We start from the raw sequence: 25,793 nt of genomic DNA, 5'->3' as shown, positions 1-25,793 counted from the left end.
ACACACATCTCTTATGTAGCACGAGCCTCCTCCCAGTAGCCCTACGCTCTCTTTCCCTCTCCTTCCTTATCTCTTGTGTGTTATAAACCACTTCACTTCATCGTGGTGCTGCACTGACCGTATAAGGAAACTGCTGCTGAAGAACCAGAGCTTGCTTTCTCCTGCAGTGGACAACACAGTGCTGGTTCTCCTGTCTGACTGGACGATGATCTGATGGTTCCTGAGACACTTTCCGAGAGTTATGGCCCAATCTCTGGAAACAATGTCATTTGATGCTTAAAATGTCAGTACTTTTAAAAATATTTATAAATAAAAATAAAGTTTAAAAATGTAGGTGAACTCAAAATAAATCATATTTTCCCAATGGGGAATGATCATCATAAACAGTGGCAGAGTCAGACCATAAAATGAAAGTGCATTAAAATTTATAATAGTGGTCTACAGTATTGCTTTCTCAGTAGCCAGTTTAGTATTGGTACTTAACTATAGTTTAAAAGTTACACTTATAAACTGGCTACTAACAAATACCATTTCAGGGCCGTTACAGTAGGTTTGGCATTCATAGAATTCACAATTGACTAAATACTGTGGCGTAACAAATCACACATTAATCATAACAGACTTCTTATCAAAACATGTAAAAACAACTTACTTTTTGCTACAAAATATTCACAGTTCTGTCCATAGAGTGTAAAAATAGGTTCTGCCCTACAACAGAGCTAACTTAAACTGGCTTGAACAGTTAGGCCTACTGTACGAAACTTAGCCTAAGTTACCTGTTAACATGATCAAAAACGCGTTGTTGTTAATTCCTCAAATATGTCAGAAATGTAAAAAAAAAAAAACCTTCAAAATAGTTGTACTACACCGTAAACGGGTACATTTATCAAATAAAGTTTCTGAATTTAATCATTTCGTGATAACGAGCCATGTTTTACGGTTTTTTCATCGCTTAGGGGTCATGTGTAAAGTGCCACACTGTATCCTTATTTAGTTAGACCAGGTTTTTACTTTTACATTCATGTTCTTGGCAGATTCTCCCTTGACTTATGTGGCGTTGGCATATGCATGTCGTGTTTAAACTGGGTAGAGAAGTGCATTAAAAACCAACAAAACCACTTCACACACTCTCCATACACACTCCACAGGGGAGGAGGAAACACCATTCACATCAGAGGACAATAGAAAGACATCAAAGCCTGTCAGCAAACAATATGTCCACATTGTTTTCCATTATTATTCATTTTCTCTTGTTCACGCTCTTCATTGTGCTCGTAATGAGAGTGTGGATGCGTCGCAAATTGCAGACATGGTTTATTGTTATCTTACATATGATTATTTATGAAGTAGAATGATTTGATCAAAAGCAAATCGTTTATTGGGAATCACTACATTGACAACATTCAGTGTTAACACATCCATCTTAACCAGCCTCACCTCCGACATGTTTACATCACTGCAGAAAGTGTTGAAGTAGTTTCATTTACCTCGATGACGTGCGTTCGACGAAGCTGGGATGACTGACACATGACAAGGGCCCCTGTCACCATGACAACCGGCTCTAATGGAGGCCCCTCCTCCTAAAGTACATAACCCCTGTCTCTGATCTGGCCTGCACTTGCTCCATCTCTCTGCTGCACCGAGGTAAGACCCTCTTTCTTTTCATACACTTCTTTAGTTTTTTCTGAATCTACATGCATTTCAAAATATTTTAGCAATACATTATATAATATTTAAATAAGTAAAATGTTTACAATGTTTATTCAGTGTGTTTAGACTGTTCAAAGTGTATCAGAGTGTATTTTACAGTATTGTATGTGTGTGTGTGTTTGTATATATATATATATATATATATATATATATATATATATATATATATATATATATAATAAAGTATATTTTATTGCATTATATATATATATATATATATATATATATATATATATATATATATATATAAAATGCAATAAAATATACTTTATTATTTATAATGTACTTTATTTTGTACATTTATTTTTATAATGTACTCTATTATGTATAATGTATAATTATTTATTTATAATGTACAGCCCATGCATATATGGCTATTTATGATGTGTTATGATTTAATTTTAGATGCACACATCAAATCAAATAAAATGAAGGAAATCCTACATATTTTAATATATTTTAGATATTTTCATTATATGTATATATATATATATATATATATATATATATATATACATATATACATATATATATATATATGAATGTGATGTTTTTAAATATTATTAATGAGTATCTTACATTGCATTTGAATAAATGCACTATTAATATTCATCAGTGCTCAAAATGCCTTAAAAATAAAAGTAGAAAATAGATTTTTTTGTGTCCCAAAACCTGTTTTCCATTGCTGTCGATGTTCTTTTTAAATGCTGATTGAGCTTCAAATGCAAATATTGCAGATTTATTTTTGTCATCATGTATAGTTGGAGAAAGTACTTATTTTCTTTAAAAAATGAATGTTAACATATAATGAGTGATGAATCTGTTTTTAGTTAATTTAATGTGATGCATTTTAGTATCATGTTTTGCAATGAAACAATTAACCATATTACATTCAGAACCCAAACACCAATAACATGATCATCATTTTGTGAAGCGAGAAGCTGCTTTTGTTGAATCAGTTTGCTTCCATTCTCAGATCAAATAAATATGCTTTCCAGTAAATATGACAGAGCCTTTGTCATGTATATGAGCGTGTGTGTGTGTGTTGAACACGAGCTGTTATCTGATACCTGAACAGACTGCTGTGGGGAGCATGTCCACTGACTGTGTGAGGTCACTCTCAGACAAAGCCGAACACACACTCACCATGCACGAACATCTCAGTAAGTACCACATTGTATATATCTGCATGCACAATGTTTTTCTTTTAAGGAAAAGAAGTAAATAATGTGTCAAAATTAAGTCAACAGCATCCAAAGACGGTAACAGATGGCGACAGTCTGACTGATACATACAAACCAGTGCTTGTGAACCTGTTTCTGAAATGTTCTCCTGCAGATGGGAACACTAAAATGGACAATGAGAAGCACAGCTCCGAGGAACATCAGCAGGACAAACTGGGACAGAAGAAACCCCGCAGGAAAGACACTCCCGTTCTCAACAGCCCTCCTCTCATACCAGGCAAGACTTCTCGCTGTCATCTTTTCACTGTCACCCTCACGCCCTCTCCATCCATCTCTCGCTGTCTCTTTGTCTCAGTTCCTCGCGTTTGTCTTTCGCAGGCGTGAGATTGATGAAGACAGAGGCTCGAATGATTCATCGGGAGGATGAGGAGAAGGAGATGAAGAAGTAGATGTGTGTTCAAAAACATTCGCTTTTCACTGTCGTTTGTGTTATTTATGATCGTTGACCGAGCCTTCATTAAATGTCGGTTTTGCAGATATTTTTTTAGTTGTCGTGTCGTCATTTCAGTGCTATGCTGTAGAAACACAACTTAGAGTGAAGGAAACAACACCCATTTAATTACAACACTGCAGCATAAATATTGGAATAGTGTGAATTTGCTCATCATTTGCTCATCAATCAGCAGAAACAATGTCTGTCTAAATTGACCAGCAGAACTAATACATTTATTCTGAAAGTGATGATCAATATAGTATGTAACATGGTAACATGGTACATGCACATAAGATAATGTTTGTACAGCAGGTTACATTAATAAATAAATCTCAAGAAACCTGTCAATAACATGTTTCAACCTAAATTCAAAAAGGAAGGTTGGGGGCCTGGGAAAGAAATTATATTTTGCAATTAAGCAGGTTTTGCTCCCTAATTCTCATTATGGTAATACAAAGAAGGAAAAGTATTCATACATCATGTTAGTATTTGTTGTGCCTTTAATTAATGTTGATTTAAATAAATAAAAAATAAATACAAATAATTGTATCAACACTTTTTTAATATATATATATTGCTGTTTATGCAGCTTTGGCTTGCCATAAGTACTCCACCAGGGTTTAAAATAAATTATTGAATATAAACATACATAAATAAGTAAATATATATAGAGTATATATATATATATATATATATATATATATATATATATATATATATATATATATATATATATATATATATATATACATATATATATACAGCAAGTGCTGGGCAACGATTAATCGCATCCAAAATAAAAGTTTGTGTCAACATAATATATGTGTGTGTACTGTGAAAATTATTTTGTATATATAAATACACACAAAAACACACACGTGTTTTTATAAATAAAATATTTATATATCATATAAATGATGTATAATTATATATACAGTAGCCTATATACATGCAAATATTTCTTAAATATATACATGCATATGTGTGTATTTATATATACAAAATAATTGGTAACGCTTCATTTTACAGTCCTGTCCCCCATGTACATACTATGTACTTTTTATAGTAATTACAATAACTGGGTAATAACTAGGTACTAACCCTGAACCTACCCCTAAACCTAACCTTAACCCATGTACTTACCTTATATTACCCAGTACTTTCTTCTTAGGTAAGTACACTGTAAGTACACGTAAGTTAACGCACTGTAAAATTAAGCATTAATACCCAGTACTTTCTTAGGTAAGTACACTGTAAGTACAAGTAAGTTAATGTACTGTAAAATGAAGCATTTCCAAATAATTATACACAGTACACACACATAAACACAAACCTTTATTTTGAATGCGCTAAATATATTAAATATAAATTTATATTAAAAAGTGTTGATACAATTATTTTATATGTATATATATATATATATATATATATATATATATATATATATATATATATATATATATATATATATATTTAAAGAACATCTAAAAAACATCTAGATACACTACAGTAATAAGAATCTTCGGGGAAACTGCTTAATTGTTTATAGCAGTAATGTCACAATGCAAACAATCTTTGTTATATTGTCTTTATGCAAAATATAATTTTCTTTTTCTTGTCTTTTTTTGATTTTGGGTTGAATTGAAATAACATCACTTAACTACAACATCACTGCAGAACAGACCTATTGCTGTGTGTAAAGCAGCCTGAAGTGTGTGCAGCGCTGTCGGTGGGGTCAGGGGTCAGGGTCAGGGTCAGGGTCACCTCCCCCGTCTCAGAGAGATGCTCTGGAGATGTCTGGCCTTGCTGCGCGGGTCTGCGGGTTTGCTGTCCTCTTTCTGCGGCCGGGAGGGCAAGTAGGACTTGGCACAGTAACTGGGTTTTTTACTGTATCTGACCAGGTGGTATTTGCGGCGGGTCGTAGCTGCAAGAAACAGAGCAGAATCTTAACGAGGAGGCTGAACTATTCATAAAAAAAAAAAAAAGGTCCAATATACCAAAAATAAAGACTCAAACTCATCATCTGAGCCCTTTGAGTAAAGATTTATTGTCACAAAAGTGCAATTAAGGAGCATTGAAACAAGCATGATCACATGACCACACCTGCCTAATGATTTGATATTTTTCTTTTTGAAATAAAAAGTAATGAATGCATCAACATTATTTTAGAAAAGACAAAAAACAAAATGAAGATAAAAAACAATCTCATGACGAATTATACTCTCGGAAGTAATAAAACGGTAAACGAAACAACTTGTGTGTGTGCGTATAAAAATGTCTTAAGAGTATGTTTGACTGCAGTGATGCAGTACACTAGATGTCCAACAGATGGCTGCACAGCACCATATGATTTATGTACTGCTGATCAGAATATTCTTTTATGAAGAGTGATGGTGAAGTTACACTGTACGTGTGGATTTCAAACCAAAAAATTAATAAAAAATAGCTTTGTTTTGACACAAACAGAGGTTTCCTGACAAACACATATGTACTCGAATAAGCTGAACACATGACAGTTACTACAAAGCCGACGTAAACACTCATTAAGGCATAATCTCATTGTGCCATATTTACTCATCAACTTCAATATTCTATAAATGTACAGCAGTTCACCAAAACAATCTCACATTCTGAGCCTTAAAAAGGTTAAAAATGACTGATATGATATATCATAATCCATCTGTTACCGCCTTAGTATCATAACTCTCACTAAATGCTTGATTTCTGCATAAAGCAACATGTCACCAACTCTAAATAATAAAGGTTTCAAAAGAGGGGTTTACAATAGAACCATTTTTGGTTCCACAAAGAACCTTTCAGTGAGCAGTTCTTAAAGGATCCATTTGGTAACACTTTATAGTCCACTTTAGACATTCGATAACTACATGTCAACTAGAAGTCATTATTAGTAGACTGTCTACTTAATATCTTTAAACACTTTATTTTGATTAACAGACATTCTACTAACTTTGCAAATATATGCCAACTTATTCTATTAACCTGAACCCTAACCTAACAGTTTACTAATATTCTAATAAGAGTTAGTTAACATTTAGTTGCAAAGTTACTTATAGTTTGTAGAATGTCTAAAGTGTAACCAAACATTTAATTATTAGAGTGAAGAACATTTAAACATTTCTAAAGAAAATGTTCCATGAATGTAAAAAGTTTCTTCATGGAACCATCAATGGCAATAAAGAACTTATATTTTTAAGAATGTGTGTAAAATTAAATAGAAGGGGAGGGGCATTAAAAAAAAAACAGAACAAAATAATATCATATATAATATTCATAATTTTTTATAATGGCACAGTATCAACCAATCAAATGAGCTTTACAAAGTTCAGCAGCACAGACATGCAAACTGAACTTGAGCTTTTCCAGTAAAACACAAAAAATCTCTCAGATCTGAAGAAAACGATGACACAGAAAAAAAAGGTCATGATTCATGACCCAGAACCAAGGACAACTAAACAGGAAGATGAACAAAACACAAATGACAACAGAGAATAACTCACGAGGATCAGGAATTAATAACAGATTTAAGGCAATAACGCTTCTTTCTTTTTTATCTTTCTTTCTAACCAATGATAAGTATGCATTGAACGATGGCTTGCAGTGACCTCCAGTCAAATGACGTACAGACATTATACTCATCTTTGGTTGAGGCAACAGATACATTTACACAGGATTTCGCTGCCTATATTGGGAGCCTATATTAGGAGGCCATTTACTTTTTTTTTCCGTTTTACATCATTTTTGTTTTCTACATTTGACCATTTATGTATGAAACTAATATACAGAAAGATTCACATGAACAGGTGCATTATACTGTGTGTGACACACTCTGAGAAGATGGCCAGCACAGACAGAGACATTAATAGCTCGCTAGGACAGTGAACTAAAGACTAATATCAGCATGCAGCATCTAATACATCAAGATGCTCGTGCTCATACTTTATTCTATTTCTTCTTTTACCAGATTAAAAAGAAAATCCCTTTTTATCTCTGTCAATTCTCAGAGATTTGAGTAAGCATGACACTTTCAACAATTCATCTATATTGTTCATACCAAATTTCCCTATAAACACTTCATAAATAATATAATATTTTATATACATCAAATACAAAAATAGAAGAGAATTCAAAATACAACCTAATGTCAAAATAAGTACATTTACTACATTTTGAAGGTCGACAACGGTTGCAGGGTTGGAAAAAAAAATTGGCTCATATAAGAAAATCAGAGACCGATTTTTTTTTAAATGGCAGCTATTTTAATGCATACAGTGGGGTTCAAAATTCTATAGTATTTGTTCAATTCAATGCAAAAAATATATATTTAAAAATTATAATGTAATAAATATTAACAATTTGAATTTGTTTCTATGTAATTTCACAATATCCAGCTGATATAGATATACGCTGTGCAAATCACATACGACAACATCATTTGAATATTCTATCAAAATTACGCCGTATTGTGACAGAAATCACAGTCTCCATTTTCTATGATCAAAGTGACATTGGTAAATGATAATGGATCGTTAAACTACAATCAAACCCACAATCACAAGAAGCTCCTGAAAAGCATAAGTACAGACACAAATGATGGAAACTCTACAGTATCAACATCAAAACAGGACGACAGGAACATCAAATCCACAACTAACACAAACAATGATCAAAATAAGAGGTAAATGAACACTAGTTCATTCGAGGGACTGAAGTTCTCCCTCCGGTTCACAGTCTGTGCAGGTTTGGCAGATGTTGCGCCGTCCTCGGGGGGGGAAGAACATCAGGATGGTTTCCACACTCATCTTCATGTGTGACGAGAGTTTCTAAAACCCATCGCACGTCTCTTTGCGTTAACAAAGTCTCAGTTCTCTGATGGCCTTGTGCCAAAAGCTGGCAAACATCCTTAAAGTCGGATGTGAATCAAAAAGAGAATGAAAAAATGAATGCGAAGATCGTCCATCAGTGACAAAAAGATGTGATTTTAAGAAAAAAAACATCCTCAAAAAACAAACAAAAAGATGATTAATAAAAAAGAACCACCAGGTGACAGCATAGCACAGGGTTGGGAGTCCTGCAGAAATGGAGCTGCTAGTTTGCATCAGGTGCGGATGCTGCCAGTGAAGACGAGGAGATCCCACAGTCTTCAGAGTCTGCAGAGGAGAGCAGATATTGGCCACATTTAGAGCTCTTGTCCCACAGCTCTGACTGATGTCTGACAGGGGAATGAGGTGACACGAACACTCACATGCCACGGGTTCAGATGGAGGGAATTGAACTTATTTTGATGGATTTGATGAATGAACTGGTTTCTCCTTATCTACTGTTTGCTGCTGTTTGATGCACAATGACTTTTAGGGATACTTCAATGAAAACTGTATTCTATCATCATGTCGTTCCAAACCCACATGATTTTCTTTCTTTAGTGGAACACAAAAGGAGTTATTTTGCAGAATGTCTTGGCTGTTCTTTCACACAACAAAAGTGGGACTAAAAGAGCCAAAGAAAGCACGAAAAACTATTAGTCATGTAGGACATGCAGCAAACAATGATGTTTGACTTTATATCTTGGACGAGGGATCTTGATTTGGTACAGTATGTTTGAAAGCAATCCAGAACAAGTACTTTTTGTCTTATATTCCAGCTAAATGTATATATAAAAGTCCTTGAATCAAAATACACCATCGTTCAAAATATTCTTTATAATTCATTTTTTTATTCAGCAAGGACGCATTGAACTGTTCAAAAGTGACAGTAAAGAAATTTATGTTACAAAAATGTATATTTAAAATAAACACTGTACTTTTGAATTTTCTATTCATCAGACAATCCTGAAAAAATGGTATCAACTAAACGCAGCGAAAGAAAGTCACACAGGTTTGGAAAAACACAAGCAGAGTAAATGGTTTCCTTTTTGAACTATTGCAAGAATGAGAAATGCAGAAATGCATGAAGCTGTCAAACCAACATAATGTGTGTGTGTGTGTGTGTGTGTGTGGGGGGGGTGAACATGAAGTGACTCTCCTGCAGATAGCGGCTGAATCCCAATTGACATACTATCTCTGTTCTCCAAAATCATACTAATGTTGAAAAAAGTAGGCTAAAGCTAAAGGCTTACATTGGATTTTTAGAGTACTCTATTCCTGGATGTTTTTTGGACCAGTGTGACTCCCAAGATGATAGTTTCTCTGATGTGTTATGGGAGTGCAATTTTATGATGTAGTCAGTATAGCACACTGTGTCCTAACCAGGCGCAACACAATAAAAACTCAATAAAAGTTCTTCCATAGTAATTTGAGTTTTTATTCTAAACAAGAACAAGACGATCTGTGTGCCACTTATTTTAGACTTCTGTCATAATGATCTGGGTAGCTCCGCCCTCAGTGAAATCTCATTGGTCAAAACATCAGATATGTCCTCATTTGCTGTAATTTTGGTTTTCAGCGTGGATATTTATACGGCTGGTTAGAACACAGTGTTCAGTGTATAAATTAGGATTCAGCCACTATGTGATGCCAATAGCAGTTAAAGGAGATGATGGTGTTACCGTCTGATCTCTTGCTTTCACTGTCGTCACTGTCAGGTGAGTTCAGTTCCTCGTTTCCTGACATTCAGATAAGACACGAGTCACTAACCGAGTCCGCTTAGGGCATACAAACAGACAAACAAACAAACAAACAAAAGAAAATACGAGCGCTTTTCTAACATAAGCACCCATTTCGCCTGCTACACTAACTATTTAACAGCATTATTGCTCTATGTTTTTTCCTGCAAGGTTTTGTTTGAATTGATCAAATGTGCCCTTAGTTGCCAAAAAAAATGTTTTTTTTAGCTACAGTAAACGATGAACATAAATGCATATACAAAATTCAGAATACTGTAGCACACAGTGCTTTCAAACGACAATACAATCTACATTACAGAGTAACATACTAGTAAGTAGTATACACTAGTTAGTACACTAGTTTGAGGACATTAAAGGCCCCGATATACTTCAAGCGAAATTGAAAAATGAACTGGTGTGACATAATTGTGAAAAAAATCAGGCCAAAACAAAATTCATATCGCGAGTTTGAAAAAGCACACACTGGAGAGCTTCTACTATAAATAGTAGAAAATGAAAATGAAATAAAGCTGATGCTTTAAAGCAACCTATTGTATAAAGTGCTATATAAGTAAATGTGTCTTGACTGGAGTGACGAATTGCAGAGCTTGTGCAAACAGATTCACATCATTTGCTTTCTTAACTGCTGTTTTCTCACTACTGTTATTTTTGTTGTATTGTGTTGTGCTATTGCGATGAAAGCGTGCAACACATTTTTATATATTCATCTAAACGGCACACTCAGTATGGGCAGCGTTGGGATGTTTCCTGATAGTAAACCGCTGGTCACTATTTGCCTTGAACTTTGCCTTGAGTATATCGGGCCCTAAACAGTAAACTACACATTACATGGCAATCTATACACCATACTGCATACTATAAATTGTATTGTATACACTATAGAGCACATTACACAACATTGACCACTCTGTATAAAACACATTATGAGAATAAGAATTAGAGTGCGCTACAAGTTTACTAAAAACTATTAAGAACAAAGCCACCTTATTTCCAACGTGTAAAAGTTTGGATGTGACAGTGGTTACAACACAAACAATGACAATGGTAAGCTAGGAGTGGTAAAGCAAGTATAGTACAGCTTATGATAGTGATAGACTGATATATTGGCATTGAAATATTGTTGATCAGCATAGTACGATAAGTTATTTTCCAAAATCTTCTCTTAAATCAATTTTGAGGAAATATTTTAAATTAATTTAAATGTATTAGGAAATATAAAATGAAATCATTAAAATTAAATAAATAAAAATTCTGACATTATTTACACATATAAATGTAAAAAATTATATATTATATTGTTAAATATTCAACATAGTATTTATTTTTTTTTTACTTCTGCTATCATCCAGTCAGTCTCTAGATATCGAAATTGTCTTTGGCCATTATCATAACCGATATCAGTCAACCACTAGTTTATATCATGTATAATGTAAATCAAAGGTCAAAGGTCACCAAGTACTTTTAAAGTATCAGTCAGTACAGGTGTTTTGGTTAGGACACAAAAGGCAGCACATTTTGTTAAAAAATATGAAGATATTATTGCAAATAACAGTATATAATTGTAAAGAACTGTTATAACTTTGACACTCACCGTTGTGTGCTCGCAGACTGTTGTCCGTGTCACTGCTGGTCTCGGGCTCTTTGGCATCAGACGCTGGTTTTTGAGCCCCATTCACCCCCCCTGGGTCTTTATTGCCCTCTTCCTCTCTGGGCTCTTTGTTATCAACTGTAGCTTTGCTTGAGTCTTCTCGATCTGTCTTTGCATCCTTTTCTTCTCTTGCGTCTTCCTTCAGTTTGTCTTGTGAATTCACACTTGACTCCGTGTTTATTTTGTCTTCTGTTTTAGTATTAACATCTTTGCTGTCAGTGCTGTGTGTGTCTGTGTCCGTTTTCTTTTCTTTCTCCTCGATCTCTTCCTGTTTAGTCTTCTCTTCTAGATCTAACACACAAATGCAGTTCATTATTACTGAATATGGGCAACAGGATATGTCGTCGCACTATCAGGCTTCTGTTTTGGATACACTACTGTTGATATATGGTCAAATATTGACAATTGTTTTTTAATGTTTTTGAAAAAAGTCTCTTTATTTGATCAGAAATACAGACTGTACTATTGTGACATTATTATTAATTAAATTTCTATTTGAATATATTTTAAAATGTGATTTATTCCTTTGATGGCAAAGCTGAATTTTCCAGTCTTCAGTGTCACATGATCCTTCAGAAATCTTTCTAAAATGCTGATTTGAACATTATTCTTATTATTATCAATGTTGAAAAGAGTTTTCCTGTTTCATATTTTTGTGGAAATCATGATACATTTTTGTCAGGATTCTTTGACGAATAAAAACGTTAAAAGAACAGCATTGATTTGAAATATAAATCTTTTGTAACATTACAAATGTCTTTACTGTAATTTTGATCAATTTAATGTGTCCATGCAATTTCTGAAAAAAACCCCAACAACTTACTGACCCCAAACTTTGAATGGTAGCGTACATAAATTACAAAAAGGAAATAACAATACATTCAAAATGTTAAACTATATGATCCACTCCAGTGTATTCTTTGTATTGAGCCAAGAGTTCAGTCTGTGATGTATAGATCTTCTTTTGGTCAAACACTTTTCAAATGAACAGGTCAGAGTTTAACAATCTTTTGGAATATCCTCTCATTTCTCCTCTTCTACATTTGAATAAGTATTACTAGAAATGAATGAAACAGGATGTATAACGTGACAGCAAGTTAATGCTATTGCCAGAAAACATTTTCTTTAAATGATAAAGTGTTCCTCTGAGATCTGCGGTCACGTCGTATGTCACTCCACAGTCATAATTTAATATTACAACATATTTTATGTCGAAAAATATGTGCCAAATGGGGATCAAGAGTCATGCTAGGAAGATTTATGCTTGTTTATTTGTTAAGCTTGAATCTTTTATTTATATTGAATTCATTTATATTTCTGAGACTAGATTTTTACAAGATGAGTAGTGCTTGCCCTTGCATACTACGGTATTGTGAATGATGTGTGGTTGCCCTTAGTCTCAATGATTTTCTGGTCTCTAGATATGGCTTGGATCTATCATCAAACCAGCTGCACGTTTGATGTATCATTTATGTATGTTCAGCATAAGTTACAAGCCAAATGTTAATATCTAGTGTTAGGGGTTTGTTTAAATCCCCAACCTTTAGTCTGAGCGCCAGTAGCAAGCAGCCCTAATAATTTACAGTGCAACATCTCGATTTATCTTGATATGAAAGTGTTTTTCTACCTTTGGCGGCCTGTGCTTTCCATTTTTCCCGGTTTTTATGCACTTCCTCGTTCCAGGTGACTTTGAAGGTCTTAAATTCGACAGCGTTTATGGAGCAGTTATGGGAAGTGCCGCCCTCCGAACCAGTGCTTCTCACACTAGACCGTTTCCCATCCGACGGGATGTTATTCAGACTGCACAAACACACAGAGAAATGGTTTATTTAGCTTATTTAGTAAATTTTTGTCTTTGGATTATATGAAAGTACATCACTTTTAAGTGTAATGTCATTAGTTGTCAAGCTAATGAAGGATACATTTTGACCAGTCGTTTTCATTTTTGATTTAGATCAATTTGCTAATAACTCATTCAGATTGATTTGTGAACCTCTTTTACTCACTGACAAGAGCCGACTTAAAATATTTTTTTCCACAATGTTTCAATTTACACAAGAGCAATATCTTGTTGATACAATATTTTTGATCAGAGCAGATCTACAAAAATATAATTTCACATTACACAGAAAAAAAATTTTCAGTCAACTTTTCAGACTTTTAAACTGAAGTACAGAACGTAATTCCTGAGGCTGTTTTTTGCTCCATAAAGAGTCCATTTCTGCTATCTTTGTTATGCGAAATTACTGGCTTTACATGGTCATGAAAGTACTTTGTAATAATTTTGGATAGACAAAGCTAATATGTGACTCTATCAAACCAATCTCATGTTAGCATGTAAACTAATTATTGTGTGTATTTTTTATCCCTGTGCAATACCCTCACCCTATAGACTTCTGTTGTAAGTTAATTACTGTACACATGACTTTTGCTTGTTTCAAAGGATGATTTTAAATATTTTTCATATATACACTAGCTTTCAAAAGTTTGGGGTTGGTAAGATTTTGTAATGTTTTTGAAAGAAGTCTCATATGCTAACCAAGGCTGCATTTATTTATTAGATCAAAAACACAGTAAAATCTGGAATAATGTGAACATTTAAAATAACTGTTTTATATTTTAATATATTTTTTAAAATATAATTTATTCCTGTGATGATAAAGCTGAATTTTCAGCATCATTGCTCCAGTCTTCAGTGTCACATGATCCTTCAGAAATCACTCTCTAATATGATGATTTGCTGCTTAATTGTGCTGCTTAATATTTTTGTGGAAACCAAGATACATATTTCAAGATTCTTTGATGAATAGAAAGCTCAAAAGAACAATTTATTTGAAATTTGAAATGTTTTACTTGTTATAAATGTAATGCTTCTTTGCAGAGAAAAAGCATTCATTTGCTAAGAAACAAATAAAAAATACAGACCCCAAACTTTTGAATGTTAGCTCTTTAAATATGGAGCTTTAAAAGTGCAGCGTTGTTGCCGCTCACTCAATTGACCTATGGCTAGGCCACGCCCCCAAACACGATGAGCCAATCACAGTGCGCATAGCTACCCCAATACACTCGGACATTCTCTGCTTCCTCGTCCATTGAAATGCATCGCAGTTAGTCAGTTTTCTTTCGTTTTTATGTTTTATCTTGTCATTTTAAGTTTAAAATGGTCAAACGGTGTGCATGGGGTACACGCAACTCCGACACTAGGTATCCCGAGAGGCTGGACGACGGTGTGTATTTTTTACCCTTTCCCAAGCAACATCTCAACCGAGATAAGTGTCTGGATTAAGTGATGCGGTAGACCACAACACCAACTAAACGTGGATTAATTAAACAAGGATGTCTACATCTGTTCTAAGATAAGTCAACAACGTACTTGAACGTTATCTTTAACATCTCGTAACGTTAGCCTAACATTAGAAAACGTTAACGTTGGCTTCTAGCTGCGTTGTACATCATGTCACTTAGCTTCATTAACGTATCTGTAAATAACCGAAATAACAAATGTTAGCAATGTTGTGCTGAATGATTCATGTAAATACTGTTGCACCAAACTAACGTAGAGGTACTCTTGGTAAAGAGGGTAAAAAGGCTTGTCCTGGAAACGTATGCAACTTAGACCTGTAAATATTTATTTTTGATCATGAAGCATTAATTACATATTGAAGCACAGCATTGTAGACAACTTTCTACCAAAATATAATCTATGTAATCTTTCTGTCTCCAAAAATCATCAATTGCCTCCTGTGAAATGTCTCCTACTGTGACAGCTGCCATAATGCCTGCCCTGTCACTGAATGTTGACTGTTTGTCCGAGTGAGTGGAGGGGGCGTGGCTTAGCCATAGGTCAATTGTCCTCACCTGGAGCGCCTGAATCCAGCCAGGACAGAAGAGGGTGAGGCCTCTTCGATCAGCGGAGTCACTATTTTATCAATCATGTCTGTCAGCACAGTGAAGGTGGGCTCAACAATGAAATCAATGAAACCTGTTAGAAAAGTGAAACACAGCATTATACTACAGGGTATACCATATCCTATTAATCCACACACAAGCCTGATCACTCACCGATCTGAGACTGGGCCACCATGGTAGACTTGCGGTCACATAAAGGAGAGAAAGAAAGTCCAAGCTCTGCCTCCTTATCACCCTGTAACACAAAGTAGAAGAGCACAAGCACCAATTAGCACCGGTTAGCATTTCTGATTATGAAAGCGGTTATTTAATAGATTTTAACATGTCTGGTAGCACTTTATTATATTCCTGTTCCGCATATACATACTATGTACTTATTATAGTTATTAAAATAAGTGGGTATTAGTTCTGAAACTTATATATTGTATATTGACTTTTATTTCAAAAGATGAAATAATGACCCCTTCTCATGATATGACCCCTTTACCTGACCAATCCAGACGAAATAAAGATTTTGGTTTAGATTTCAGTTCATTGCAATTCAACTGGAATCCCTTGTGTTCAGCTCATCTGCATTCTCATTATTCCTCTGAATCAGCCCATAACACTTCATTTGCAAATATCATAGATAATCCTGAGACACGATAGCTGTAATTATCTTTGCTATGATTGTCTTTAGGCCAAATAATAAAGCTATGACCTCTAAAGAAAATAGGCTCTTAACAAATTACGTTCCACAGGATGTTTTGCAAATCACTCCTTTCACGGTCATCACCAATTTCCTTGAGCAACGCTGAGCGATATTTCATCCTGCCCCTGAAATTACAATGATAATTTCTGTGGGGTGATTTACCTGCAATGAACTGATCAGTTATTCGCCTACACGTCAATAAATCATAGATTCAATTTCACTCTTGTAGGAACACCAAGATGGGACCGGTGAGATATCAAATCAGACAATGGCAAGTTAATTGGTTGGGCACTATAGGAGAGATAATCATGTCTTAAAAACACACTGTTAATATCAGAATTAGATCCGTTTTCATTTAGCACGAAAACTGAACTCTACCGCATTATTATATATTCAATCAAACAAGAAAGAAAACGTACTTGAGAGCAATTCTGAATGACTTTCTACATCTTCATAGAGATGCAAAAAAGCTGATGGAATGGAGTGAAGCAGCCGAGATTCAAATGTTGAGGTTAGAATGCGGGGAATGGATGTTTATAGGAGATTAATGGGATTTAAGGCTGTTACAGGCTTGGAATGCTAAATAAGATTAAGACTCAATTTGAGATTAGATCAGAGTGCTGATGACCACAGAATGGGAATATGGACGATGAAATGACAGAGCAAGAGAGAGAGAGAGAGAGAGAGAGAGAGAGAGAGAGAGAGAGAGAGAGAGAGAGAGAGAGAGCGAGAGCGAGAGCGAGAGCGAGAGAGAGAGAGAGAGAGAGAGAGAGCGAGAGCGAGAGCGAGAGCGAGAGCGAGAGAGAGAGAGAGAGAGAGAGAGAGAGCGAGAGCGAGAGAGAGAGAGAGAGAGAGAGAGAGCGAGAGCGAGAGCGAGAGCGAGAGAGAGAGAGAGAGAGAGAGAGAATACTCGCTGTATGATTGAGGAACTAAATAAAGATGTCTACGGGACACTGCTCTCAGCTTCAGACAGCACGACCACAGGCCATTCACAATGCATATTGAACACAAAAATAGCAAGAGCTTACTCAAAACCTCAATCTCCAGTCTGATTGTGAACACAATTTCCGGGAGTCGGGGTGCCCAGGGTTTTTATAGGCCCACTGGGAAACAAAGCTGCGTTTACAAGGTATTGGTCTGCTGCAATGATGAGCACTTTCTAGGAAGAACACGGATGGATTTGCGGATTTGCGTGAAATGAAATTCAGATCAGAGACATTTAGAGTTTAGTTTGAGGCACTTACTTTGTAGCTATAGTAAACAGGATATCCTTGAGGGCAACTGTAGATTTGAATATTTTGATTTGTTTACATACATTTACTGTAGCTTATGTATAAATTATTCAGCATTTATTCTTGTCAAATCAAAAAGAAAAAGAAGAAAATGTTTTTTTTTTTTGCATTTGGATGTTTTTTGTTGTTGTTGCATGTTCACAGTAGTTTTAAGATAATTACGGGCATTTTGTCCTCAAATTCTCAAATTACCTTAATGCAATAATTAAATAAATTAAATTTTCATCACACTTACAGTGACAAAATTATTCTGTCTGGACACATTTTTATTATTAAAATAAGAGTGCATTACATGAAGCAAATAATACCATATGTATAAATATTTTACAGTTTATTTAAATTCATCTTTAATATCTTAATTTTATATTGAATTGATTTAAAATATTATTGTCAATTAAATTAATCAATTAAATATATTTAATATATATATACTGTATACACATATATATGTATATGGTAGCAAAATTGGAGGAGTGGAATCAATTATTACGGTAATTAATTAATTAATTAATTAATTAATTAATTAATTAATTAATTAATTAATTATTATTATTCCATGGTCTGGGTGAATACTCGATTCTGATTGGCTGCAGGCTTCGGCGGAGCCTCCGCTGCGCGTCGGCCGGTTCACACCTCGCCGTCGTCCATTAAAACCTGACAATGGACACCTCGTCGGGCATTAACCCTTACTTAATAAACTGTTAATAATTTAAGTTATACTTATTTATTATTAAATAAATATTATTATTGTAATTACTATATAATTATGTAATTGTTAATTTGTTCAATTATTACTGAATACTATATCAGCATATTATATATATATATATATATATTTTTTTTAATTTTATTTTATTTATTTATTTTTTACAAAATATAATTTCTTTTTTTTTATTTTGGGGTTCAATATGACTCAGAATAAGTTTGATAAGACTTATATGCTTCTATAATTAGAATATAAGACGTTACACTGAAATCCGAAGGTCTCGGGACACTGACCTGTCTGAAGAACTCCTCCAGCAGTGAGGTGGTCCAGCGGTGGTGCATGTTCCAGTTTTTGGCAGGGTGGCTGATGTCAGCGGTGTGCAGTAACAGGGATAAGGCCTTGGGTTTATCAATCCTGCAGAGGACAGAGATGTTCAGCCCCTCAGAGCTGTTATAAACACTCTGTCCAACCTCTCATTATGTGGATATGAATATCTGTAGATGCAGAAATGTTTTCGAATGAACAGTGTGTGATTATCTTCCTCCTCGTTACCCTGATGTGTGTGACCGAACTTACGCTTCTGGCTGCTGGAGGAAGTTCTTCATGGCTTTAATCTGCTGGAAGTGACAGGACATGTCGGTGGCCAGGACCATCTCGACCACCAGGGCCCTCAATTCTCTGAGAGAAAGAAAAGTTTTAAGTAAATACTTTACAGCCTTTACAGCATGTTACAAGAACTCTCGTCTTATCAAGAACCATTTTGATGTACATGGTTTTTGATTTGATTTAATCTTTTGATTATATATAAATAAATATATTTTGATTTGATATGCATTCACAAAATCTGACCTTAATCTGGCACAGCACAGATCATATATTTAATTTCGGTGCATTTAATGCATTTTATGTAATATAGGTTCTTCATGTACGCACATTAGTTAGTTATTGGTTATTATAAGTTCTATAAAGCAGGGGTATTCAAACTGGTGTCTCCCAGAGGGTCCCATGAAAAAGAGGAAAATAGTGTTAAAAAACACCAAAAATGTTTTCATTCTGCTTTTAACACCCTGGTCAGAAATAATGAGATTAATCACTATTTTATTACACTGAAAGTCATAGTTTTAAGTTTTCTCCCCCTTATACATCTAAAAGTTAAAAAAAACAAATACATTGTCAACTTAATAAAAAAAATCTGATTTTTTTTATACACATTTTACATATTCTATTTATATATTATAGTACACATTTAGTATATTTTAATATAAATATATTACAATTTAAATATTTTATAATATTAATTTTACATATTTATCATGATATATTATTCAAATGATAAATTTGATATTTTATACATGAAAATATATAGCAACCTTTATTGGATAAGAAATGGATCCATTGCAAGGGGATGATTTTATTGATGATAAGCATCACAACTAGAAAATAAGTACATTGTGGAACTTCAAAAATGTTCTCCTCAAGCAAGATTACTGATTTAGCTAATTTGATGTTTGCCACACGTTTCTAACCTCCAGTCATCTTTCGACAAATTGTAGAGGATGTTCATTTCATCGTCTTCCTGCAGGAGCCGATATGCAGCGCTCACGTGGTGGTTTTCCTGTACGGCACGGTCATTGTATAGTATGGCTGTGTCGGATCTGTAAAACACAAGTTCTGTTCAAGGCCACTGATGTATTGGGTCTGCTGAACTGAATGATACTGGTGTTTACTTTCAATAATACCGGGTCTGTATGTGGAAGTTGTTGGTAGTGCCAGTGTGTTCGTAATCGTGCACAGCCGCGGCAAACAGCATAGCGAAGATCTCTAACTCGGTTAACCAATTCTGGAAGAAGGGAAATAACAAGAAAAATGCTGCAGAAACAAGAAAATCCCTTTACATTTTTGATTTACTAAAAAAGGAATGGCTCAAAAGAGTCATACGTTCAGGAATCAGACTGCACTGCTTGTCCTGTATATTTTTAATTCACTAAATAGAACAGCTCAGAGTCATTTGTTCATGAATGAAACTACACTGGCTGTGTTGTAATGTTTGTTTTAAAGTGCAGACTTTGAGGACAACTCAATAGAAAGACGTTTTTGGGCCTAGTGACCACATTAACAATCACACACCAAAAAAATAAACCACTCCAAACACCTTTTGTGTTTAACTATCTATTCTACTGTAAAAAACCCACTTCGTTATCAGACAGTTTAAAGCCCCATTCCGTATTCTTCTATAAATAATAATATCATTCTGCTGAACTGAAGATAAGCATACAGGAAATTAAATTATATTAGTTCCTTATTCTTCTGCACATATATTCTCCCGTGCATAACATTATCTTGTATTAGCACTAAATCACCAAAGAGCCAGAATAACAAAAAGAAATCATCAGTGGTGTAAATGCTAGGGGGCAAATCATTTGTCAGGACGCCAGTGTGAAGTCCACACATCACGGAGAGGTTAATGAGCCCGCTGCGGGAGTGACAGGAGCGTGTTTTGAGGCGTTGAGGGAGATTAACTTCCTATCGATTGGTATATGAGCGGCATCATGAAGTGAGAACGGACCGTTCTGAGGACCCCAACCTCAATAAATACCTCAAGTGCAGTGTCAGGCTTATTAAAACATACTTCAACAGCTCAGTTCAGTAGAAATGATATTGATAATAAACAACCGAGGGGACTCGATGTACATGATTATTTTACGCAAGCACACATAAACATACACAAATCCCCGATGGCAGGACTGTTGATTAAATTCATACAGCATAGGAGACTTTTTTTCGGAAGAAGGTTTCTGGCGGTGCAATTCTGGACTTACAACCATGCCGGTCTTGAGCAGAAGGTAATGCACTGTCTGGGTGACGTCGGCGGCGTGGATTAGGTTATGGTATGGGTTTCTGTGTTTGCTGTAGCCCACCTCCAGGGCCTCCACAAAAGACACCAGAGCAGAAACAGGGATCTGAGGAGATGCACAAAAAGGCCTTTAAATCGGCATGAAACAGAAGTTGTAATAGTCTATTCCTCCCTATTGTCCCGTATTCCTAAGTGAAACTGCTTCTCAAACAAGAAAAAATTTAGGGCGAGACTTTGTTTTGTCAATCAGGAATTGATTGGATTGTTGTGGTTTGCTATTGGTCGATCTCATGTGAGTGTGTGCAGAGATAAATCATTTATAATACTCCAAAAATTCATAAAAAAATAAGAATTGTCAATTTCATGGTGACCCACAGTGTCAAATAGCCATTTGTAGATGACCATCTGTTTGTTGGTTTCTTTGCTATGAAATGTCCCTGTAAATGTGGTTGTAAAAGTGATGGTAAATGATGGTAAATGTAAAAATACATAAATCTTTCACATTTCCTTATTATTATTTACTCAGATCAACAATACCATGATATTACAAAGGAAACCACTCTGAGATAAAGTTTTTCTTGTACTTTTGGTCTTATAATGAAAACAAAAGAGAGAGCATCTTACCTTAAAGCGATTGATTAAATCATATCTGGTCAGAAGTTCATAAAAAATAAATTTCAGTGAATGATCTGAACTGGCTTCATTCAGTGTGAAGACGTCAAACGACCACGTGTCCACATGCTAGACCAACAACAAAACAGACAGATCTGTTAGTGTATTAACATCCTAGCCAAGTTATCATTATTATCATATCAATACAATCAACATTTTAAACATGAAATACACTATTGCTCAAAATCTCTTGAGGTCTGTAAGATTCATTCATGTTTTTAAAAGAAGTAACTTATGCTCATAAGGCTGCATTTGGTTGATTAAAAAACAGTAATATTGTGAAATATTATTACAATTTGAAATAACTGTTTTTGAGCATATTTTAAAATGTAATGTATTCCTCTAATGGCAAAGCTGTATTTGCAGGATCATTACTTCTTGATCCTTCAGAAATCATTCTAATATGCTGATTTGGTGCTCAAGAAAAAGCATTTATTTGAAATAGAAATATTTTGTTACATTATAAATGTCACTTTTGATTAATTTAATTCGTCATTTCTGAATAAAAGTATGTTTCATTAAAAAAAAAAATTCGTACTGACTCCAAACTTTTGAATGGTAGTGTATATAATCGTGGATAACTTTTTTCCCAAAATTCATAAATGAGATCTCTATGCATCTTCTGAGCTATGAAAAAGCAACTTCTACGACTTCATTTTATGATGCCTATAAACGTGATAAGATGTTCACAGTCCCGGAGTCTTACAAATTGCTGCTTTTACATAATGTAGTAATACCAACCTCATGTCTTTTTTTAATAACGTATAAATTACTTTCACCTCCCTTATAAACAGGGTCTATGATGAATGATGTGTGATTCTATCATTCTATACTTCAATCCTGAGTCATGAAATGAACCAGTAATAATACAGGAGATTTGGTCCACATTATGGCCGCCTGTGGTTTATCCATTAAACTGCATTCTCCATTTTTTTTCCATCTCTCTCTCTCTCTCTCTCTCTCTCTCTCTCTCTCTCTCTCTCTCTCTCTCTCTCTCTCTCTCTCTCTCTCTCTCTCTCTCTCTCTCTCTCTCCCTCTCTCTCCTCTCTCTCTCTCTCTCTCTCTCTCTCTCTCTCTCTCTCTCTCTCTCTCTCTCTCTCCCATCCACTCTGAGTTTGACCCTCTGTTATTTCATCTCATCACTTTCAAAGAAAGTTCTATGTAGGTTTGATTAGTTGGTTGCAATGAACATTTGCAAAATGCTACATTAAATATTCACATCCTAAGATTGGAATATTTGTCCTGCACTCTGTCTCAGTCACGGCTCAGAGCTTTCCATAGCTTCAGGCAATGTGTGGCGATATATATGCAGATCTACTGACTGCTGTGAGATCAAGAGAGAGAGAGAGGCCAAAATCCTGCTGCGAAGCTACCAGGACATCCAGTACAAACCTGCAGCCTCATTTATAAAACACTCGTACAATCACATTTGATCTTAAAATCTATGTATTTTAAAAGTGAGGCAAAATCTGACACGAAAATGTTCTTATACAACCTTTTTGTGAGGTCTTAAAGCGATGTAAGTGAGTAATTCAAGATATTAAAAAATCATTCACTAGCATTCAAAAGTCTGGGGTCAGTGAGATTTTTTTGAAGATTTTTTTGAAGATTTTTAATAGCGTATCGATACCTTCAATGATTCTACACTTCTTTATAAGTGAGGCCTGGACAAAGAAAGAGGATTAAAAACTCTTTATATTAAACAAAGCCTAATTAGTTTCAGCTTATTATCTTCATTTTCTATTAAGATTAGGTGGACGGAGCCAGCAAATTTCTGCTGTTGTTTGACAAGAACATCTGTATTGGTATTCTGTTAATTAGTCACTTAGCAGACACTTTAGACATTTACAGTACTTGCAGATAAAGCAATCCGACTTGCTTAAGGGCATAAGACTTATAGGGGACTGCAGGAGATCTCTATTCCATTTCTAAAGTTTGAACCTCTGCCCTTTGTGATACAAGCCTAGAGGCTTCACCACTAGGTTCACCACATTATTCAGTTTTTATTTGCACACAAGTTGCATGTGGAATTTAAATGGGTTTGAATGTTTACAAATGCTGGGTGTTCTAAAAATCTAGATATTTATCCATAGCTTTACATGCATCACAACAAAAGTTGTATTATTTCATTTAAGTGCCCCTATTATTATTCTCTTTTGAATGTTACATTTTAATGCAGTGTGTAATGTATATCAAAGTGCATGACAAATAAAGTTATTGTATCCTAAAAGAAAGAAACGATTCTGAAATGCCAAAACGAGTCGTCAGAAAATCCAGTCTCACTTCCATAACAAATCTACGTAGCTTTGCAACAAATTTGCATAATGCCAGCCTATGGACTTCATTGGCTGACCGCGAACAACGTATACTCAGTACTTTGACCCGTCCTCAAACACTGTAGTTTTAGCTGAGAAGCAACATGTTGTAGCAGCATGTCGTGTTGTCAACATGTCGAGACTGTTTTGTGCGCTGTGAATCCACTTGCATATTTTCATATTCCAAAGAATGAGGACTCGCACTGTAATTGATACATTGTTACTGTTCGTAGCACTATGTATCAAGCGCCGAGGAAGCCTCCGGAGCTGAAATTCAGATATGCTAATGTAGGTTTTGTTTCCAACACACGCTGTAATCTGTAGACCAATCACAACAGACTGGGTTATCTGACCAATCAGAGAAGAGGAAGCTCTCAGAAAGGAGGGGTTTAGAGAGACTGATTCCATTATTAAACCATTTCAGACACTGTGAAAAAAGAGGTGATCCTTCAATGTATATTTTTAGAAAAAAAGTGGTTTTAGGACTTTGGATGCATGTAAACCTACTGTAGCAGACCTCCAAACTAAATTAGGAGCGTTTAAAATAGAATAATACGGGCACTATATTTTTTCAATTCAAAAGTATTTTTTTGACCATGTGAGCATTCCATTGACAATGAAATTCTGCATACTGTACTGTTCACAGCCTAGTGTGATACTACATACTGCAGGGGCATTTGCTATTCCAAACACAGCCTTAGAAGACAGCAAGAATATTAGAATCACAATAGGCAACAGAACAAAATAATATTTTTAGAAGATTGGAGACTTATTACTGAAACGACACAATTGTGATATATGTGAGAAGCTGATAGGAGAACAGATGCAGCTGATAACAGCTCTGAAATGGCATTCTTGATCGAATAACAGCAGTTTGCTGGATGTACTGTATATACTGGATTATAATTTCATGTGAAAAGTATTAAAGTGGAATATTTTGAATTTGCTCTTGCATTTTGCCTACTACACTAGCATTCAAAAGTTTGGGGTTGGTAAGAGTTTAAAATGTTTTTGAAAGAAGTCACTCTTATGCTCACCAAGGCTACATTTACTTGATCAAAAATACAGTAATATTGTAAAATAACTGCTTTCTATTTTGATACATTTTAAAATATAATTTATTCCTGTGATGCAAAGCTGAATTTTCATCATCATTACTTCACCAGTTTTCAGTGTCACATGATCCTTCAGAAATCACTCTAATATGTTGATTTGCTGTTCAAGAAACATTTCTTACTGTTATCAATGTTGAAAACGCGTTGCTTCGTGATGTTTTTGTGGAAACTGTGATCTTTTTTAAAATCAAGATTCTTTGATGAAGAGAAAGTTCATAGAGAACAACATTTATTTGAAGTAGAAACCTTTTGTAACATTATAAATGACTTTACTGTAACTTTCGATCAATTCAATGCGCCCTTGCTGAATAGAAGTACTAATTTTTTTATAAAAAAATCTTACTGACCCCAATTTTTTGCTATACACAAAAATGTATTGTATTTATTTTTCCACCGTAATTTAAATGTATCTCGTGTGATTTTGTGTGTCAACAGGAAATAAAATCCATGTTGTCCACATATACAGCATCCTATAAGACAACTAACTGTCTGACTATATCAAAAACTGTCCAAACTCTCTCTGTCCTGTCCAAAATGGATGTGTGTGTGTGCCAGGTAACCCAG

At 34.8% G+C, this 25,793-nt stretch overlaps 2 protein-coding genes across 14 annotated transcripts in view; one reads left to right on the top strand and one right to left on the bottom strand.

Moving 5' to 3' along the window:
* The first annotated feature begins 79 nt into the window (after nt 1-79).
* ppp1r17 (protein phosphatase 1 regulatory subunit 17) lies at nt 80-3,435 on the top strand. 3 transcript variants are annotated; one of them, XM_077245162.1, is made up of 5 exons: nt 80-283; nt 1,463-1,644; nt 2,789-2,873; nt 3,049-3,171; nt 3,273-3,435. In XM_077245162.1, the coding sequence occupies exons 3-5, from the start codon at nt 2,804-2,806 to the stop codon at nt 3,341-3,343; spliced, it is 264 nt and encodes an 87-aa protein (XP_077101277.1). In that variant the 5' UTR covers nt 80-283; nt 1,463-1,644; nt 2,789-2,803; the 3' UTR covers nt 3,344-3,435. The 3 variants fall into 3 exon arrangements, with proteins under 3 accessions (XP_077101277.1, XP_077101275.1, XP_077101276.1); XM_077245160.1 differs by having other exon boundaries at nt 3,049-3,364; XM_077245161.1 differs by lacking the exon at nt 80-283 and having other exon boundaries at nt 891-1,644; nt 3,049-3,364.
* Nucleotides 3,436-4,991: 1,556 nt separating this feature from the next.
* The window catches only part of pde1ca (phosphodiesterase 1C, calmodulin-dependent a), a 79,914-nt gene continuing 59,112 nt past the window's right edge, over nt 4,992-25,793 (bottom strand). For 2 of the 11 annotated variants that reach the window (XM_077245150.1, XM_077245144.1), the window contains 12 exons: nt 21,752-21,868; nt 21,093-21,233; nt 20,013-20,113; nt 19,800-19,928; nt 18,850-18,951; nt 18,567-18,687; nt 15,738-15,819; nt 15,534-15,657; nt 13,303-13,475; nt 11,619-11,966; nt 9,950-10,006; nt 4,992-5,311 (listed from right to left, as the gene is read on the bottom strand). In XM_077245150.1, the coding sequence (XP_077101265.1) occupies nt 5,148-5,311; nt 9,950-10,006; nt 11,619-11,966; nt 13,303-13,475; nt 15,534-15,657; nt 15,738-15,819; nt 18,567-18,687; nt 18,850-18,951; nt 19,800-19,928; nt 20,013-20,113; nt 21,093-21,233; nt 21,752-21,868 (1,659 nt within the window). In that variant the 3' untranslated portion in view covers nt 4,992-5,147. The other 9 variants (XM_077245142.1, XM_077245149.1, XM_077245141.1 and 6 more) reach the window with 7 other exon arrangements.

The sequence above is a fragment of the Siphateles boraxobius genome, unplaced genomic scaffold (genome assembly GCF_051911475.1).
Source record: "Siphateles boraxobius isolate OS27281-9 unplaced genomic scaffold, OSU_SipBor_1 26, whole genome shotgun sequence".
Lineage (NCBI taxonomy): Eukaryota > Metazoa > Chordata > Actinopteri > Cypriniformes > Leuciscidae > Siphateles > Siphateles boraxobius.
The sequence above is the reverse complement of the archived record's forward strand: the minus strand, read 5'-3'. Positions and strand labels throughout refer to the sequence as shown.

What these genes read in the sequence shown, in the direction of transcription:
- ppp1r17 (XM_077245160.1), top strand. Translation starts at nt 2,804, where the DNA reads ATGTCCACTGACTGTGTGAGGTCACTCTCAGACAAAGCCGAACACACA. An exon ending in CACCATGCACGAACATCTCA is followed by an intron (nt 2,874 to 3,048) that starts GTAAGTACCACA and finishes GTTCTCCTGCAG; the next exon opens with ATGGGAACACTAAAATGGAC.